General features: G+C 39.5%; 1 protein-coding gene across 1 annotated transcript in view; it reads left to right on the top strand.

Annotated features, from left to right (window-relative positions):
* LRBA (LPS responsive beige-like anchor protein) overlaps positions 1 to 21,590 on the top strand; it is a 357,313-nt gene that overhangs the window by 100,216 nt on the left and 235,507 nt on the right. Inside the window, 2 exon segments of the mRNA XM_079990486.1 lie at positions 2,241 to 2,302; positions 18,735 to 18,799. Of these exon segments, the coding sequence (XP_079846612.1) occupies positions 2,241 to 2,302; positions 18,735 to 18,799 (127 nt within the window).

Below are 21,590 nucleotides of genomic sequence, written 5' to 3'. Positions count from 1 at the left end.
TGGTCTTTTGCTGGGCAGAATTAAGATAGAGTATTAGGAGGCAGAAATGATTTGTGAACTAGACAATTTGGTTTAAAGGTTTTGTTCTTCTCTCCTGGATTGATTCTTAGCATACAATCATTCACACTGCTGATTTTCCCCTTTGCCCGTTTCAATGCCCATTTTTCATTTAGGTGTCTAGTTTCTGTGATTCTTCCAGTAACTTCTACCATGCCTCCAAATTAGAGCACATAACAACTTCCATGGGGGTAAAGTGAGTGGCACTAGATACTAAGATGTGTTCGTAGGCACAGATGTGGCACTCTCTTGTTGGAGAGGAGAACACTTCAAAGCAATTGGAAGTCCATTAAATCATAGAAACAAAAATGCGGTTTCTCAGTACTGGCATATTTCACTGTGATGCATGTAACACACTTCTGTTTGAAGCTAGAAAGATATGGTAACAAAATAAAATTATGAAGGATTATGATTCCATCATAATTGGTTTCTTTCAACCATTTCACAGAACATGCAGTTATTATTTAACTAAGAATAGTAGAGGAATGTGCAATAAAAACTGGCACAGGCCATTTTGAAGAAGCTTTCTTTACTGAGGCCTGTTCAATGCAGAATGTTAATTGGTTTGCCCATTTTAAAAGAAGTCTTAAAACGCTTTCCTATGTTGTAAAATTCCTGCAACAAGATTTTGTACATATCAAGTATGCTTTCACCTATTAGTAAGCCATGGTTCTTGGCTTAAAAAACCATACTGTGCACATGCTGGTGCATGCGGCCTGATCACTCCGACTTTACTTCTCCCTTGGCATGAGCAATAAACAAATATGGAAGGGAACAGCTAAGCATTCATCTGAACCTGGGATCGTGCCTTGCTCTGTCCTAGCAATTGACAGCCAGTAAGCCAACAACAAATCATGGTTTAAACCTGTTTAGCAGTTGTGGTTTCTTAGGGCACACAAACCATGATCCCAGGTTTAGATATAACACTAAGCTTTCCCTACTTTGCTTACCTACTCACACCAGGGGAAGGGAAAAGTACTAGTGGTCATGCTGCGTGTACCAGCATGCAGCTCATGCAGTTTAGTTTAGGCCCTTGGCTTACTGTTATGTTTGAATGTGGCTGTTGTGGGTATTTCCAGAACCAACGTTTGGTTCTTGAATAAATTTCAGCAACTGTTTCGAATACTAGTAGTTAAATTTTACAGCAATCGTCTTTTTGAAAAGGTTTGTGTATTTCAATGTGTGATGGTGAAACAGATGTGCAGACTAAATTATATTGCATTGTGAGTGGCGAGTTTCTGGTTTTATGTTTTTAGGTATGGTGCTTACAGTGGGAGCTACATTGTTGTGACATCTTGTTTAGAAGAATATGAGTAAAAAGGTGCCTTACAGCTTTAGCTCTATTGACTTTATATTTTTCTAACCCACTAAATGCTGAATATTGCTGACTTAGTTAGCTTTTCTAGTTTTATTAATAATTGATCCGAAAGGAGCAAAACCAAAACAAAACAGTTCTCAACATGTTGAAACACAGGTTAATGACTAGAAACTCTACCATCTTAGGCTGTGATAACACCTTTTCACATTATACTAGGAAACTAGTATGAAGTGTGAATTGCTAATAATAACCAAATTAGTTTATAAACTAATCACAAATGTATAGGTACTGCTTGCACTCCCCTCCCCCCTAAGGTTTAGGTGAGGGTCAAGGGTCAAAGTACTAATAAGAGTGTTTGGGATGTCTGCTGCCATGAAACAAAATGGAAACTTGATTGATAGCTGGAGGGCTGAAGGGAGAGAGCTCAATGGAGAAAGCAAAGGTCATAGAGCCATTTCCCTTCTCTGCATATATAATGATCAACCCACTCCAAGGTGAAGAAATGTAAGTACTATAAATCAATATACCATATGCTATGTATGCGTTTATTAACTTGGAACACAAATATTTATGTAATCTCAGCTAAATAGCTCCAAGGTATCATTTTATAGCAAAATACTGCATGGCAGTGATTAAAACTGGTGCCTGCTTTTAGCATGTTTTATACTGATATATTAGGATTGAATGCTAAAACAAATTGAAGCTGTAAGATTTCTCCTTTTGTTAATATAAACCATACTGACAATACAGAGAGAATACTAACAAAATAGACTCTTGGGTAGGATTTCCAGGAGGTACTAAATATGAATTGCAACATAAACCCAAGTAGATCACTATATATCTTTTCTATTTTCTTTTTCTTTAGGTTTGGTGTGCATGAAATCTAGTAGTTCTGTTGTGGAGCTGGTCATGCTACTTTGTTCTCAGGTGGGTTACAATTGATTTGAGAGTGAGTTGCTGCTTAAAAAAAATCCTTTACAATTGCAATTATGATTTGGAGCAGTAGTCTTTGACCTTTCTGGATTCACCTTTAACCCTAGCCTACATCATGAGTCCCTACTTTTAATTTTTTTCCATATATAACTGTCCTTTCTCTCTCTCTCTCCTTGCCCCCCCCCCCAATATTTTCCCTTCCCTTTTGCCTTCTTTTAAGAAAAAGGTCCAAAATACATAGTGGTCCAAAAAGCATCCTTATTAGACTGAGGTATAACCCACCAACTGAAGATGAATGCTTTACAGGAACTAGTTTATCTCATGTGATCAGTTGGATAATGTCCTAAAATTTTGGTTTCCTTAACCTTTTCCAGTATTTTAATAATGGTCCATACACTGGATTAAGTAACTTTATATTTAAGCAGGTAAATCTGTGAAATAAAGGTTTTTGACATGGCTTCAATATAATTGTATTTCAGATATATTGTAAGAAAAGGTTTTGCCTTTTTGTGTTTGTAAAAAAACTCTAAAATATATAGTGCTCCTTGCTGATCACTTTTTATTAGCTTGAGGAAAAAACTCAACCACAGTTGCCATCTATTTGAATTTTCTGATCTGTGAAACACAGTATGTCTGCTGCTCTGAAAAGCAGTGTTACACTTCACTTTGATTAACAGAAAATCTAATCTGAAAAATTAGAGTTGTCAACAAATAATAGTATGTAGTAGATCAAATAGCACTTTACTCATCTCCTAGTTTTCTCCATTGTAATTATATATGAGGTTTCTATCGAGCTTTTCTTTTTGGCATTTTAAAAATGATACCTTCCTGGTAGTAAATTCCCCTACTTAAAACTTTAAAATAGCCTTTTTTAATGGGAAGGTTATTGGTCTAGAGGTCAAGGGTTTTGACCCATTTCAAAACCTTTGACCTTCATTTAAAGCCCTTATGGTTTACTTGCCTGACGAATAAGGATAATGTAAAATTAATGTTTTTTTTACATCGATTTATTCGTTTTAGTGCTTATATTGCCAAATGTATTTAGACTGTGCTGATGGACATTTCATGAATACAAATGAAAGAATCATAGAAGGTGTGAAAAATCAATAACCTGCATTGACAATAAAGTGCAATAAAAACAATTACTTCTGGAGATTACACCTAATGGATTTTTGCAATGAACTAGTGAAGAGCCAGTTATGTTTCTAGTTGCCTTATTATTCAGTGATGTAGTCAGAACCATGTTGACAGGATTGCTTCTTCTTTCTCATCCTCCTCTTCCTCCTCCTCCTCCTCCTCCTCCTCTTCTTGTAATGCATATAAGCTTGCAGAGATCTCGAGTTTTCATCCAATTTCAGTTCTTATTTTCCATGATAGGGTTTGTTTGTTTGTTTGTTTGTTTGTTTTTAAAAAGGTCATCTTCCGAAGTGTAGATATACTACTTGAAATGCATTTTGAACATTAGCACTCAATGCATAAAAATTATTTGGGTTAAAATGCTCCTTACTGTATACTGGAAATAATAACAAAGTTTCAGTTATGTCCCCTTTGTTTCTTGGCTCAAAAAAGCAAAACGAAGTGTACCTTGAGAACTGCTGTGTGTCTCCACACTGGATAGTGTTGGTACTGATGTAATCTAAAATGGAATAAATGACATGCTCTAATGTGCCTATTTGTCATACATGTCACAGTGCTGTTTTAATGGTAATCTAATGTTAGAATACGGCAATGGGTTAGTTGAGTTGGTAGCAGTGAAACATAAGGTTTTATATGAAATGCTTGAAATAAACCAATATAGCAAACCAAACCCATAACATCCTTTCATACCAAAGAGCAGCTAAAATATTTCGTTGACTGTGCAAAAGTGGTGTAAGAAATCAAATTAGCTCCAGATGTATACAGATTTGATCTGGGGTGATAATTACATTTTTCACTCTGAATTTTCCTAATTCAGAGAGGTCAGTATGGCAATCACAGAAGTGATTTATTTTCTTAAGAGGTAAACTGTCTGTTGCTACATGAAAGCTTGAGAGATATGAAATTGAATTTCAGCTCGACATTTTACAGATACTGGAAGGAGATGGGGTTGAGTTTGATTGATTTTTTTTCTTTTTGTGGGACAAGGGAGGGGGGAAGTGAAGCGACCCTCTTGCTAAAAGTTTAATTAATTTTTTAAGAAGAGATGGAGAGGAAGGAGTGCCAAAGATCGAAAGATCAGGTCAAAAACTAGTTTTTAATCACATAAATAATACAAAGTAGTTACAAATAAGCATCTGCAAGCATGATTTAAAACTTTACAAATTTGTTGGACATGATTCTAAATTAGATCTCTGCTTTGATTAATACTTTTATGATATGTACCTAATATTAATCAGTAATTCTCTCAAAATATTATTTACTCATACCTATTAGTCTTGTTTTAGTGTTAGGCTTTGTCTGACACATGATTTCCTAAATACCTGTGGTTTGAGAAAAAATTGTTCATTATTTTGACAAGGATTAAAAAAGACAAGACTACAACTTCTGTTGAGGCTCTTGTAAGATTATTCTGTATTGTAGTACAGTAAAAAAATCCATTTTGTTCAGCAGTATTTTGCTGCCATATGTTTGACCAGTATCTTTGGAGTGTCTTAGCTTTCCCCCCTCCCCGGGAGGGCAAAATTTCAAGTTGTTTAACATAGTATTGCTTTGCTCTGCCTAACAATCCAGCTGAATGTACAAAAATAACCCAACATCCTAAAGCAGTTTTTAAAGTGACATTCAGTTCTGACACTGAATACTTACCTTCCTATCTAACTATTGCAACATAAGGAATTCTGCATTTAATATTAACAGAAAAGTGTTCCTGCTTATTTGACATTAATATCATTTTTGAAGGACTCAGCGTTGTATTCAAGGCCACTTTATAAAAGCATTGTGTTGCTCATCCTAATTCAGTCTGACATACATTCCAATAACACTACCTCCCCTCCAGAGCTTAAAGCTAAATTTATGGCTGAGCATTGTGAAGTGCATCATTTAAAAATGGTTTCAACCCAAAACATCTAATAAATAAATAATGTGTATGGCTACTCAGTAGTAGACTTTCCAGACTAGAAATCATTCCATCGGATACTCAACAGTCCACTATCGTAGAGGGCTGTCAGATAAATCTTATAGTAGCTGCATTTATGTCCTGTAAATCACATGTTATTGTCTGAGCCTTCTGCCAGGTCATCTATTCTTTTCCCATTTATCAGAAATGCATATAGTACATTGAAACTAGAAAATACCATCTAGTCTGGGCCCAGCTTCCTGTCCAAGTAATTAAAACAGCCAAAAGAATGAAATCCTCGGCATCGTGTTACCTTTAAATGAATCATGTCCTTAATGTATGTAGATCTACTTCTTTGCTACTGTAGTACACCATTCTTATATAAAGGTATTGTTAGATTCTATTTGGAGTAAAAACACTGCTGATTTCTGTAGGGTTGCACATACAGATTCAAGTGCATGTAAGTGAACATTCCCATGTGCACAATGATTTATTTATCAGATCTATTAACTGAGCTATTTCTCTGAATTAATTGTACTGAAGCTTATTAAAATTCAGTCTTTTAAAATACTCTCTGCTCTAAAATATTTGTGTTTGATGTTGCACATCTATTTGTATTTTAAACCCTTTTTTTGGAGAGGATATCAGGTGGTGCAAATGACGCATCTAGAAAAGGCTGCGAGTTCTGCCATCCTATCTGTATCCTGTTCCTTTGGATTAAAACTGTTATTTTCAGATTACTTTGAATTATTAGGTGAAAATTCTATGTAACTCTTACAATTGCAAAAGAAAAGACTTTTGTATAGGTGGTGGAAGAGCAAGAACCACTAAATCGTCATGGGACTCTTACATGAAAGATCAGCATTTTTACTTCAGATGATCTGATTTAGAATAAGCCCTCAACTTTCAGCTATAAGAAGTAAAATCCCTGCTCCAGTAGACCCATTTTTAAAAAAATAAATAAATTTTTTGTATCCTAGTTAGGATTATGAAAACTTACTTAGTGCACGAAAAGGAATCAGAAATCTGCACTTAAGTAACTCCTAATAAAATACTTTGACTATCTGGCATGCTGCCTAGAAAAATCTGTGCCTCAGGTTCCCTCTGAAATTGCCCGTGACTTGGTGTGGATACACCTGTAACTTAAAAGAAACATAGTGTTAAGCTAAGGCAGGGTTAGGCAACCTAAGGCCTGGGGCTGGATGCGTCCCAATCGCCTTCTCAGTCCGGTCCACGGACGGTCCGGGAATCAGCGTGTTTTTACATGAGTAGAATGTGTCCTTTTATTTAAAATGCATCTCTGGGTTATTTGTGGGGTACAGGAATTCATTCATTTCTCCCCCCAAAATATAGTCCGGCCCACCACATGGTCTGAAGGACGGTGGACCAGCCCACAGCTGAAAAAGGTTGCTGACCCCTGAGCTAAGGTACTTACTCAGGGCAAGGCTTTTGTGATCTATTATACTTATGTGAGTAGCATAATTGCTTACAAGATCTCAACTCAAGGGGATCCATATGCAACTTTCATGTAACAGTCACATCATTGAAATCTTGGGTACGACCCATGCGGCAAGCATCCAAACCTTTTCAAAACATAGATGACTGCGAACTATAGAGAATAAACATTCTGAGAAGCATCTCCTTTGTCTGGATAGTTAATTTCAAGGTTCACATTGCAAAATCCATGTTATATTATCCCTGGGTTGAAAGTGAAACTGCCCATAGAAATCAATAAAGAAACCCAGGATTAGGCTATAGTTCTGATTTGGTACTAGAACGTTCACCCAGAAATGAAAAGTGGTAGCAAAAGGACAATTTCAAATTATTGTAACTTAAAGTCTTATTTAGCAAGAAGCTGTGCGTATTATGTGGGGTTTGGTGCATGGCACATCTCCTGCTCAATCATACATACTTAAGTCGTTGATTTCTCTGAGAAATGCTTCCAATAAGAGGGCTGTTGAAATGGGACATTCAGGAGATGCCATTCTCATCTCCTCCCTCTCCCTTTATATGCTACAGACAATCCTTTACAAAGTCATAATTTACTTGCTTGGATAACTGGTATCACTATGTGGGACCTCCTGTATGTTTCTGCTTTCACTGCTAAACCGCTTACTTGGAAAATAGCAGAGTTCAGTTTCTTCAGCACAGGACAGGAATGGGAATCTGTGACCCTACAGATGTTGCTATACTAAATTCCCATCATCTCTAACCATTGACCATGCTGGCTGGGACAGATGGGAGTTGTAATCTAACAATTATTGGAGGGCCACAGGTTCCCAACCTGGCATAGCAGAATATCTAATTGGAATAAAAACTCCCTAATTTATTTAAATGTGTGGGTTTTTAAAGGGTTTATTATAAACACTGCCTTTGAATTCCGGGAAAGTCTGTGGAGGTTGAACACAAATGCCATGTTTATAAAGCAATGACGCTGATTTCGAAATTCAGATGGGCCCTTTACTTCTCATGTTTGAATTCCAAAAAGATAATTACTCACAATGAATTATCGTAGTGACATGAGCACAACTTCCTCTCTGTTTCACATTGGAATGTAGGAATCTCAGTGCTGTCAAAAGCACTCCAATAGGGGCTGGGAGGTGGAAAAGGGTTTCTTGATCAAACATAGAGGCACCAAGCCCATACAGCCTATTTGCATCTTCTTCCAACTTGCAGAACATTCCCACCCCCACCCCCCAAAAGAGAAAACTTTGATCCTGAGGAGGAAACGTATTTTTAGATTCATCAGAGTGAAGATTTTTCTAGACTAGCCTAACTGGTCTGAACATTGTGTAGTGTTCAAGATAAGATTCTCTATACTTAAAGGATGTTAGAGACCATCTCTTGAACACCAGAAACACTTATACATATTAAAGAACATATGCAAAACAAAGCAGTACTTTAACATAAATTACAGATATGTAGACCTGCTGTTTGGTGTGTGCTCATGTGCTTCAGTTTCCCTTAATTATTTTAGTGACCACACTTGAAAAATTGCATTATTCTAATATATATAAATTCAGTATTTTCAGTAAGGGGTTTTATTTTATGGGGGCGGGGGCAAAACAGCAGAGCAATTGTAAGTTAAAGTATCCCACTGCAGATGTTAAGAACTAAAAGGTCATAATTTAGCTGCAGAAGCAAGGGCCCCGTCCTCCCCCTCAAACCTCAAGGCATCCTATTGCTTCATTCGCACACTAGGACTTAAAAAACCCAACCATTTAAGGTGAATTTTGTGCTAAGAGAGCACACCCTGTGGTTTGGCAGTCTAGTCAGAAGGATGATACCATGCTGGTTTTCTAACTGGATCTTTGAACAATATTCTCATGGGTGGTAAATGTAAAACAAAGTAATATCAACTGGCACTTAATTCTGTGAGCTCCCTGCTGATTGGGCTAGGCAGTGAAATAGAGCTCTTCCTGACAGGAAGTCAGCCTATAAGTGTGGAGACCCCTGAACATAAAGTGTGTTTTAATTTGAGAACCTGCTGTTTTACAGCTTTTCTCTTTAATTTGAGAGCTTAGGAAAAAGGGGCTAGACTAGGGGAATGGATGCAAGCTGACTGGCCGTAGGATAGAAAGTCTAGAGTGTGGTAGCAATTGTGTGCTTTTTAACACCAATTATAAATGTGGGAGCAGTTATTTCGAGGCAATTTAGATAGTTTCTTGCTACCCAGGCTTGATTTTAAACCTGATACTGCAACATATAAATCACTTACCTGTGTAGGCTTTCCACACAGATGGCTGTGTTTAAAAAATACTTACTACATGCACTAGCCTCTACATGTTCAGCTTCAGCATGCTACCATTGTATCTGCCAGGCTCACAGATTGCTGGCCTGTTTAGGATGCTTACATATGGGACAGCAGACATAGTAAGTGCCATTTTAAACTAGAAGCTGGCAGTGCAGAGCACTGGCATGGGCAAATGAAAGCTGTGTGGCAGGTTTAAATTGGGCCGTGCAAGAGCAAATAGGCACTGCACAGTGTCTGATGTTGAGAGGACATTTTCCCTCATAACTTTATTAGTGATATGATATCCAGTATTAGTTGCACTCAGAGCAGAATGTTTGTGTTCAGTTTTTGGCATCCAGTTTTTGTTTTGTTTTCAAACAGAGAAGAGTTAATATTTAATTCAAAGGAGGTGTCTGGCCAACTTGATTCTCATGCCAGTTTTAACACTAAGCGTGGTTAATTACTTTGGTTCATTTGCCTACTGATTGCTCTCAGGTGGTCACTGTTGCCATCTGTTTGTCTCTAGAGACAGTGGGGTGTGCCTCTGGGGGTGAAGTCAACTGCTGTGTTAGCAGCACTGGGCTGATCTCTCTGGAGCAGAAGCCTGGGCGGTGTGTATGGAGGTTATGGGCTGCCCAGACAACAATTACCCACTCTCAGTTTTTCTGACGTGGTCCAAAGGAAAGTAGAGCAATATATTTGGCACCAGCTTGGTTGTAGGCAGTGCTTCCTCCCTCCTAGAAAAATAGGTGCTGGTACTCATCATGAAGGGACACAGGTGGCGCTGTGGGCTAAACCACAGAGCCTAGGGCTTGCTGATCAGAAGGTCGGCAGTTCGAATCCCCGCGATGGGGTGAGCTCCCGTTGCTCTGTTCCTGCTCCTGCCAACCTAGCGGTTCAAAAGCACATGAAGTAGATAAATGGGTACCGCTCCGGCGGGAAGGTAAACGGCGTTTCCGTGTGCTGCTCTAGTTCGCCAGAAGTGGCTTAGTCATGCTGGCCACATGACCCGGAAGCTGTACACCGGCTCCCTCGGCCAATAAAGCGAGATGAGTGCCGCAACCCCAGAGTCGTCCCGGACTGGACCTGGACCTAATGGTCAGGGGTCTCTTTACCCTTTACCTTTACACACCATGAAGTTGTTACAGTAAGTGCCACACCTTTTAACAACCACAAAAAGAGGTGCCGGTACGGCATAACCTGGAGGGAAAAAAACTGGCTGTAGGAGTTGCCCAATGGAGATGTACAAGGTGCCATCCAACCATCTTAGGGACTCCATTCTAGATTTGTGTAGGGTTTGCTCCTTACCCTTTTCTTCTCCCAAAGATATCCCACAAGGCACCAGCAGTTTAGAATCAAGAGTTTTCCTTTCCTAGATGGGCTGTCTTTCCAGGTTGGTGAGCCCCACCTGTCCCTCACTTCCCTCTCTCTACAACATGTGCAGAAACCCCCTTCTTGACAATTGGATTCATTATTGGTCTCGCCCATTCAATCAACTGAAGCCTATGTTCGCATTCAGGGGAAATCCCTAACTCATCAAGGGTTTGAGACCCATTGGCTACCCTCACCTGGTTTAGCTGGCCAGTTGAAGCAGTTTCCTGGGTATGGCCGCTGTTGCATGCTGACGGCTTCTGGGAGCCACAGGTGACAGCTGAGTGCATGGTGGGGACCAAAGGTGGACAAAATACCCCAGAAGGAGCATGATGTGTCTCACACTGTGGGTACTACTCCTCCCCTAACACCCCGTTCACTATATATTCACATTTAGGAGCTGCAGCAAAATATTGCTGTGTGGAGTGGTCCAAACCAAGAACGCCAGCCAGCAAGCCATGCTTTCTCCAGCATAGCATTCCATCCCCCCCCCCAAGTTTTCTGTTCATTCAGCCCCACAGTTGGAGGAAGTACCGTATTTTTCACTCTATAAGACACACTTTTACCCTCCTAAAAAGTAAGGGGAAATGTGTGTGTGTGTTATGGAGCGAATGCAAGCTTTGCAGGCTAAGCCAGAAGCCAGAACAGCGAGAGGGAGCGCTGCGCAGCACTCCCTCTGGTTTCTGGCTTAGCCGCGCGAAGCCTCTGCAGGGGAGCGGGGAGCCTTCAAAAGGCGAAAGATTTATACGATCTGAAGAGAAACGAGAGTAGGGGAGCGGGGAGCCTTCATCCTGCTACTCTGCGGAGGCGCCGCACAGCTATTCTTGGCTTTTGCAGGAGGTGGGGGAAGGGACAGAGCGTGTAGCTCTGTCCCTTCCCCCACCTCCCAGAAAAGCCCCCAAGAGCCGCACTCCCTTTAAAGAGCATGTGGCTCTTGCGGGAGGTCGGGGGAAAGCCAGGAGGCTTCCTTTCGCTGAAGCCAGGAGAGCCGATCCCGCTTGCTCTCCTGGCTTCAGGGAACACTCCCTCTTCACTCAGGAGGCTTCTTATTTCTTGTTTTCCTCCCCTAAAAACTAGGTGCTTCTTATGGTTGGGTGCATCTTATAGAACGAAAAATACGGTATGCTTCTGTATACCAAGTGCTGGAAACCACAATAGGGGAGAGTGTTCTTGTGCTCAGGTCCTGTTGGCAGGTTTCCGATAGGCATCTGGTTAGCTATTTTGTGAGAACAGGATGCTGAACTAGTTGACTATTGGCCTGACTCAGCAGGTCTATACTTACAATACTCCATAGTAACTACATACAGTACTTCATAGCATTCTGCAGCCACTAAGCCTGCTCAGAACACACTGTTGGGGGGAATCTTCCCCCCACTTCCTTCAAAAACATACTACAAGTGTTTGGGTCCTCCAACTCATACCTACCTTTTGTAAATGCATGTTGCTGTTTTAGTTACACAAGAATTGGAGAAGGAGATGACTATTAATATACAGGATTTGTTCAGTTAGTTCCCTTTGTTTTAGCCTTTAGGTTACAGATTGAGAGATTTTTGTTTCTGGGCATTTGGATTACATTAACTTTTCTTCCTTCTGCTACAAATGGTTTTAGTGTTGCTCTGGTCTTTAGCTCTCACTTTTGTATTTTATTGTTCTTATTGCATATATTTGCATCTCTTTTTTAACTGTGTAAGCTGGATTGGGGGTTCTTGTAGGTGAAAGGTGGTGTAAAAATTTCCTAAATGAATAAGAGTAGGTTTTTACGTTTTTCTTTAGAGTGCACAAGGATGTGCCAACAATGTGACAGGTGGCCAGATATATATATATATATTTGTTTTTTGTTTGTGTGGTTGAATCATTTGGATGTTTGATGTGATGCTTACCCAATGAATCATGCCATCAGCAAAATATATTTTTGTTCAGAGGTCCTAGCTAAGACCACTGTACAGTACCACAAGTGGTTGAAAATCCTGTGGCATATGGAGAATATTGACATGTGTTTTAATCTGGTTTTTAGGTTGTCCTTGATATAATTATTTAGTTTTAAATGCCTTTAACTGGGTTTTTAATGTCAATTACGTTTTATTCTTTTTGTAAACTGCTTTGAGGTTTTATTATGATAAAGCAATGTATAAATCTTGTGAAATAAATAAATATTGAATTTTGTGAGCCTGCTATATAGGTATGTTTTACAAACATATGCACCATATGGCTTTGGAAGAAAACTTTATGCTGGAAGGAATGAAGTTAGTATTTAAAACACGATAATTTTATCAATACATGGTATGGCAGTACGAAATTAGTGCTTATTTATTTTGAAAGATAAAAGTAGTACCTCTGCAATTTGTGACTACAAAAGTTCATTGTGGCCTTGAATTCTCTATTTAAGTATTAAAATTAAATTCTCGTTATAAGGTAATTTCAGGTATTTACTGCACAACAATATAACACCAGTTTATAGGAAGCCTGCTCGGAGTGGAATACACAGAATGGTTAAACAGCAGGGGAGTCTTCTGCTTTTAGTTAAAAACTGCTGTTTCTGTATGGCATATTTACAACTTATTTAATTCTTAATGTAGTGTGCTGTGGGACTGAGCATACGAAAAAGAGTAGAAAGAGCTCTGCTTTCTGTGTCTAAGGCTATTACTTGCTGTACAATAATAAAGGCACTATTTTATTGGGTTAGTTGTAATTAACTTCAGCACTATGCATTCATATAAATCATTCTCAATCTGTTTTCTTTGCATTTTCCTTCCTTTAACTGAGTTAGCATAGTTGTTTTCAAATGTTGTTTTTCCTATAAGGAATAAAGCTGTAATAGCCTTTCTCTAAATGGACTTGTAGAGCTAATTATTCTAATAATTATTTAATCTGCATTGATACAGTCTTAATGCAATTTTTACAAATGGTTATGGATCAGTATTTTGGCTATGGTCTGGATTTGACCATGAACATTAAAAACAGATTTATCTGTTACCAGAACTCCCCTTCCTTCGGAGGGGGTGTTGTTATTGTTTTTTTCCTTGCTTCTTTGTCTTGATCTGAGTGCCCGCCCCAAAAAAAAAACCCTAGTGCTTAACACTTTCAGGCACTGAATAGAACCTGAATCTACATTAAGTGTCAGATTTACACATAATTTCCATGGCATTTCCTTTTTCCAGTGTTATACCAAATCTTCCCCTTCTCAAGTCTCAAAAGGCAGGACACACATTGGATTGTGACAGTTTCTTGGACTATTTCATATGAAATAAAAGTGAACATCATAAAGCTCATTTTTGGCTTTGGTAAATTTAATTCTTTAACTATTGTAATGTGGCTTTAAAATCTTGGTTCCTTACTGCCTTTGTTTTGATGACAAGAGCAATAGTTTTCAAATGTAATGGAACAAAAAGTACTTTCTGCTTATATCTGAACACATTGTGTAGTGTGTTTTTTTAGCCTTATAAAAATAATTAGCCTCTATATAGTTCTAATGGCAGCCTTGAAAGTTTTAGCCTGGAGCAGCCTCTAATGAACAGCCCTTGTTTTTTTCCATTTGGGCTTTGAGATTCCCTAAAGACTTGACTTCAGACCTCAGAGGGCAGCAGCTGCCATTTGTCTTGAGTACTAGTGTTGCGAAATAGTCAGACCATGTACTAATAGAACACATTTGTACAATTCAGTACATAGATGCTTGATAGAGGTTTAATGATGATCATCTGTTGAGAGCTTGTAGATGGGTGGACTTAGAGCAACTTCTATTGCACCTTATAAAAATAATACCATCTGTATTGATCAGGTGAATAATGTTGCTTGGCTAAGCTTGCTTTCCCAGAGCAGGTTTTTTGGTTTTTTTTTTACAGACTGCTATGTTTTTATATTAAAAATCTCTTTTCTTATAAATTTCTAAGAGATATTGAAGTGCTTAATGCCTCAGATCTGTGCAAAGTTGTTCAGCTGCATAATTGACAAAACTGAACTCTTACATACTGTCCCTTCTCGTATACGATAAATAATAAAACTGGAGGGGATCCTGTAATAGGCCATCCTTTCCAATGCTCTGCTTGTTGCAAGAAATGCAGGGCCAGAGCATCCCCAACAAGCCCACTACCCCTCGAGGTATTTGGTTCAATTGCCAAACTTCCCTTTTCATGTCAACACATTTCTCCAAACGCTGTGCCAAAATCTACCCTTCTGTCATAAAATTATAGAATCATAAAATTTTTGAGTTGGAAGGGACTACAAGTAGAGGGAATCTCAAGTAGAGACATGGCCATCCAATCTCTACTTGAAAACCTCCAAGGAAGGAGAGTCCATCACCTCTTGTGGGAGTCTTTTCCACTGTTCATATAGCTCTGACTGTCAGAAAGTTATTCCTGTGTTTAATCAGACTCTTCTTTTCTTCACTTGAACTTGAATCATAACCAATTCCCTCAACTGTTCCTCATAAGGCTTGGCTTCCATACTCTTGATCATCTTGGTCACCCTCACCTGCACATGTTCCAGCTTGTCAATTGTGGCACCAAGAACTGGACACAGTACTCCAGGTGTGGTCTGACCAGGGCAGAATAGAGCAGTACTATTACTCCCTTTTATCAGCATACTATACTTCTGTTGATGCAGCGTAGAATACTATTAGCTTATTTCTCCCCCCCCCCTTTTTTTTGGTTGCTGTATCATACTGTTGACTCATGTTAAGCTTGTGGTCTACTAAGACCCCTAGATCCTTTTCACATGTAGCATTGCCAATCCACTTGTCCCCACCTTAGATTTGCACAATGGGTTATTTCTGCCTACGCGTGGATCCTTACATTTTTCCCTGTTGAAATTCATGTTGTTAGTTTGGGCCCAGTTCTCCAATCTGTTAACACCATCTTGAATCCTAATTCTGTCTTCAGTGGCATAATTGTCTAACCCCCCACCCCCTGGTTTGGTGTCATCTGCAAGTTGGTACAGATGCTGAACACTACAATTAGCATGACATTTGGAGTTTCCCTAGGGGAGCTCTGAATGTAGCTTTGCAACTTCAAATACTTTTGAAGTATCTGTACCCATAGCTTTCCTCCGTGTAAGTGGAGGAACACTTAAATGTGAGGACATGGCTGAGGCAGTAAGCAACTGTACCTGAATCAAGATCTTGAGGGGGCATGTTTTTCAGTCCAGGTTTTATGAAGTCAGTTGCTGGAGCTGGAAGAGTTGGATCTTGAGGTGGATCTGGAAGAACTGGATCTAAAATGCATCAGGAAGGAGCTACTGATTTGAAAATGCAACATGTGAATTGACTTGGGGTGTGATGTAACCATACTGATGGGGCCCTTTAGTCTAAGCCAGGGGTCAGCAAACTTTTTCAGCAGGGGGCCAGTCCACTGTCCCTCAGACCTTGTGGGGGGCTGGACTATATTTTGAAGAAAAAAATGAACATATTCCTGTGCCCCACAAATAACCCAGAGATGCATTTTAAATAAAAGCACACATTCTACTCATGTAAAAACACCAGGCAGGCCCCAGAAATAACCCAGAGATGCATTTTAAATAAAAGGACACATTCTACTCATGTAAAAACACACTGATTCCCGGCCCATCCGCAGGCCAGATTTAGAAGGTGATTGGGCCTTAGTTTGCCTACCCATGCTCTCTAAGCCTTGAACCTAGCTTATTGAATACCCGGACCTGTGTATGTTCAGGCCTTAGAGCCTACATCGGAGCAGATGATAGGAGTGTTTAACATTGGCCTCTGAAATTGGCAAGAAGGATGACATTTCTGGACAGATCAGACCCTGTAAAAATAGTAGACTCCTGGCCTTCTACCCTTGCTCACCAAGAGAACGGTGCCTTCTGTGTGTTGAATTCAGCTTCTTAATTTCCACCTCCAGTTTCCCCAAAATGATCTCAAGGACCCTAAGCTGAAGAACACACCCTCTAGATCTCTCTACTGCCATCCACGGTCCTCCTTTGCCCCATGCAAAGTTCTTTTCAGCACTCTAAGGCAATTTATATCTCACAGCTACTTGCATTTTTGTCAGTGCTTAAGTATTTACTATAGATTCACTATAGACTGCACAGTAATTATGATCATGTACATTAGCAGTAGATTTTATAGGCATAGGAAATAGTAGTCAATTAAGTTCAGCTTACAGCAGGTATGAAATTATTGACTTGCTCGATCTCCTCCTGCAGTCCTTCCTTTTGAAAGTGCTGAAATGTATTCTCCAGTTATTCAGCTACATTAGTGGTCGACTCTGAGGCTTTTAACATGTTTTTCATCAGCACCTTTGGGAGAAGGATAACAAAGATCTTGACATAACAATGCAGTCAGCTCTGAGAATGTAATTGCAGTACAGGATATATGTGCTGTGTTGAAACATTGCATTAAACATGAAAGACATTGGTTGTTACATTTTGCCCCCCTCCCCCGCCAAGCTATTAAAGCATGCTTAAGGGAGTGTTCACCTGTGGCTTAAAAAAAATTGTTTAGACTAATATTTTCTCTGATCTTTGTCTGTGATAGAGAGAGTTGAGCTGGAAAAAAGCCAAGATAAATCTCTTTGCTTCTCAGTTTGTGCAATTTCTGTTTTCAGTAATTAAGTTCTGAAGCACTACACTGAGTGTGATTCAAGGTGAAAGCCATTGTTGGAAGACAAAAACATGTGCATGATGTCATTTAGAGAAAATGATAGCTCTTCATTTATATCCCCGCCTTCCAACACTTCTCCTGCCAATATTTTGTGAGGGAATGCTAAAACAAGTGAAGAGGCATGTTGGCAAAAGAACAGAAACATCTAGGCAATCACTTTAGTGCCCATTGTTGTGATATACAACTGTATACTCCAAAAAATTGTAGCAACAAAAATACATAATTATGATTGATTGCTTTATAAGCATATGAGCAAAAAAAACCACACACACAAAATGCTTCTACTTATTCAGATGTGTTGTTTTTTTTTGTAAATTGAGGCATGCCTATAGAGGAAGGCACAAGGGAACTCCCCAAACACCCTGTGGGTTGGATACCTCATTTATTTTGCAGTATTTCCATGGTAGCAGTGCCATGGGCCAGTTGCTGATTGGACTGTTTCTTGAGGTGCCAAGGCTTGTTCAGCAATCTAGCTCTCTTGGTTGGTATTAATAAAATATTGAGGTTTATGATGAGAACTGATAATGTGTGGTGCCTTGGATTACGGAAACCTGAGATCAAAACTGTGCTTGGTGATGAAGCTTCCTTGGGCAAGAGGCTGCCCAGAGGGGAAGAAGGACTCATCTACAATCTCTGCCTAAAGACCAGCAGCCTTTTGACTCTTCTTCCTCTGTCATTTAACAATGGCCATGCAGTCAGGCTAGTTGAACTGTTTTCGTACCAAAGAGCTGTTATGAGAACTATTCTCTCTCCCCCCCCCCCCAATCTGTAAGCAACTTTAGGGGACTTTTCAATTGAAGTGGGTTGTTGATTAAAAAAAGAAAAGTATTTTAAAAATAGATTAAAAATATTTTTGCCTAACCTACATCTGTGGTGATGACAGGCTTAATACCTTGGTATTCTCTCACCCTTGTACAGTGGTACCTGAGGTACCACTGTAGTAGGAAGTCAATATGCTGAATGCTTAGTTTGAATAGCACTTTGGGTGGTTCTTGTTATCTGGATAGATGTGGTCATGCTCATCAGCTGACATTGTTTACAGTACAAACAATGCATGTACAGTGGTGCCCCGCAAGACGAATGCCTCGCAAGACGGAAAACCCGCTAGACGAAAGGGTTTTCCGTTTTGGAGGTGCTTCGCAAAACGAATTTCCTATGGGCTGCGGGTCCCCCCCCTTTTCTAAGCCGCTAAGCCGCTTATCAGCTGAGCCACTAAGCCGCTTAACAGCTGATCCGCTAAGCCGCTTATCAGCTGATCCGCTAAGCCGCTTAACAGCTGATCCGCTAAGCCGCTTATCAGCTGATCCGCTAAGCCGCTTAACAGCTGATCCGCTAAGCCGCTTATCAGCTGATCCGCTAAGCCCCTAAGCCGCTAATAGTGCTAATCCGCTAAGCCGCTAATGGGTTTGCTTCGCAAGATGAAAAAACCGCAAGACGAAGAGACTCGCGGAACGGATTCTTTTCGTCTGGCGAGGCACCACTGTACTGCATGTATTGAATATACCGGTACCTAGCCAGCACAACTAGTCCTTTTTTAAATTAAAGTTTGTATGTATAAATTTTGAGTTAAAATTCTAATACCTTGTGTTACCATCTTAACTTTTACTATAACTGTTTTCACTGGTTTAATTAATGTAAATTTGTTCTTTTAATTACCTTTTTCACTTTTGCGTTGTAGGAGTGGCAGAACTCAATACAGAAGAATGCTGGCCTAGCTTTCATTGAGCTTGTCAACGAAGGAAGGTAACTTCCTAGTTATATTAATTTCTAGAATCACCATTCATATTGAGCAAATTCTGATTAATTTCTGTTGCTGACTTATGAAGTTCTTTGTCTACAAGTAAAGTGTTTTGGATTTGGTAGCATACAATTGCATTCCTTTAGAAATATTGTACAGTTAGCTTTGTGAACCTGATTCAGCCGCTAAATCTCCTGTACAGGTCTTTGCAGAAGTTGTCTGAACCTGGGGAGGGAGTCTTGTTAGAATAACTCAAACAAAAATGCATCTCAGACTCAGGGCAAGTGTACCAGCCCCCCCTCCCTGGCACAGGCTTGCTCCCATATTCTGTTGTGGTTTGGCATTTTCTCTTATCTGTAGTCATATTGATATAGTGTGCCTATGGCAGACCTGCACAGTTTGTGACCTGCTAAGCTGAAACTTCCTGTTTCTACTGGTTATTCGAAGGAATGTCAACTACTTGGCAGACCCAATACATGCTGGTTGCTTGTGTTTGACTTGTTGGGGCGCGAGTTATAGAGCGCTGTTGTGGGGTCTCAGATCACTGATTTAAAAGTCTTATTAGTTACGTGTATGCATGTGAAATTTCTCAAATTGACCACTTCAGGCATTTTTTTAAAAAAGAAATAGAAAAAAGCAAGTGTACTGTATATATTGCATTGGGTGCTGTGGCAGAAAGCTGGTATATAAATGCAATACATAAATATACCAACTGATTTTTGCATAAGCACCTTCATCAAAAGGATTTTTGTTACAAGAAATTTCAGAGTAAGCCTAGATGTTCATACTTTTCAGTTCAGTTCATGAATACAAGGTGTGTTATAGAAAATGACAGGTCATGGCAGAAACATTAACTTTGGCGTGCACTTAAATTCAGTAGAATTGTATATATTTCCTAAGTAATTCAAAAATACATAATAATCACACCAGAAGTAGTAACCATAGTGATATAGAAAATGAATAAAGCACTTAATGATTGGAACAGATGAATACACTTATTTAGTTTCTCTTAGTAGAGTTAGAGAATCATCCACTAAAACGTAAATTTTAAATGAAGACTTGATGAACTCTAAATCCAAAGTAATCTTTATTAGCAGAGAGATTAGCTACTCCCTCCTTCTTAGTGATTAGCACTCTCATCCTGTGTCAAGTAGTAAACTCTGGCTGCTCTCCTCAGAGTGCTTTAGCCACTTTGGTAAAATGCAGAGTCAGCTGTTCAAGACAATACGAGTCGCTTCTGGTTTAAAGCTACTTTCTCAGTGCAATAGAAAGCTTGCAGATAGATGAAATATTGTGGGAGAGTAAGTGTGCACAAAGACCTAGAGAGGCTGATGGGTTTAATTCCAACATGTTTTTTTACATCACATAGTTAAAAATTCTCTACAAAGAGGGATAAAGTGGGTATACAAAGTTAACAGTATAGTGAAATCCGGGCTGTTAGAAAGGTTAGCGATTTTCATTGTTAAATTGTTAAATTTCCCATAATTTCGGAGCTTTTGATAATGTTTTGCAAACTCTGTTTGATTGAACAAATTATGCAATGATAATGCATTATTGCTTGAGGAAAGCACTGGAAAGTGTTCACTGAAAGGTATTTTTAACTTCAAGGGATTTATAAGAAGCTATAATGCGGAGTTAGAGAACAGATATAACGGCCATACTTAACAGTTTCAGATTGTGCCTGTTTGAATATAGCTCTTAATTTATAAAATTAGAGTTCTGGGGTTTGAGGCTTCCTGAAACTGAAGCCATATCCTCTGAACTACCAGTCTTCTCACTCCGTAATTTCAGATGTTTGAGATTAAGTACTTTGCACAAATTCCATGGGTGAACCCTGGTTCATATTAATCCCTGGAGATAGTGAAATTGAAGACATAGCCAGTTACATTTTATTCTGCAATCTCTATATAGCCATGAGGTTCAAAGACATTAACCCCCCTTGGTTTTTCAAATGCATCCTAAGAGGTAAAGCAAAAAACTCAGTTCCTATTTTGCAACGAGAATCTCCCCATTGTGGATTCAGATAGCAGTAGCAGTTAATATGAGAAAAGGCACAGTTTGGACAGAATGCTTCAATTTAGGGTCATTTCTAATATTTTAACGTATCTGGTAAATTAAATGCCTCATGCTGTTTCATATCTAATTGTCACTGCTGGACAGCATTTACATTTTGTTAACTCAGCTGTGTTCAAAGAGCAAGCATTTAGCAACATATGGTGTAAATTCGAACATATAATATTTTCATCTAACACAGTACAGTATTAATATTTTAAATATCAGCATTTCAAAAGGAATAATTGCATATACTATAGGGGGTGCTTACTGTATGTTCATTTATGTAACACACAGCCGTAAACTATCTTTCTCCACCACCCTCCATATGTTGATAGCAGGAGCGGGTGTTAGGATAGCATATAGGTGCCTCTCATGGCTGCCGGGACGTGGGTGGCACTGTGGGATAAACCACAGAGCCTAGGGCTTGCCGATCAGAAGGTCAGTGGTTCGAATCCCCGCAACGGGGTGAGCTCCCGTTGCTCAGTCCCTGCTCCTGCCAACCTAGCAGTTCAAAAGCACGTCAAAGTGCAAGTAGATAAATAGGTACCACTCCGGCGGAAGGTAAACGGCGTTTCCCTGCGCTGCTCTGGTTCACCAGAAGTGGCTTAGTCATGCTGGCCACATGACCCGGAAGCTGTACGCTGGCTCCCTCGGCCAGTAAAGCGAGATGAGCGCCGCAACCCCAGAGTCGGCCATGACTGGACCTAATGGTCAGGGGTCCCTTTACCTTTACCTCATAGC

This window comes from Podarcis cretensis (genome assembly GCF_951804945.1).
Source record: "Podarcis cretensis genome assembly, chromosome: 9".
NCBI classification, from domain to species: domain Eukaryota; kingdom Metazoa; phylum Chordata; class Lepidosauria; order Squamata; family Lacertidae; genus Podarcis; species Podarcis cretensis.
This window is presented reverse-complemented; position numbering and strand designations above follow the sequence as displayed.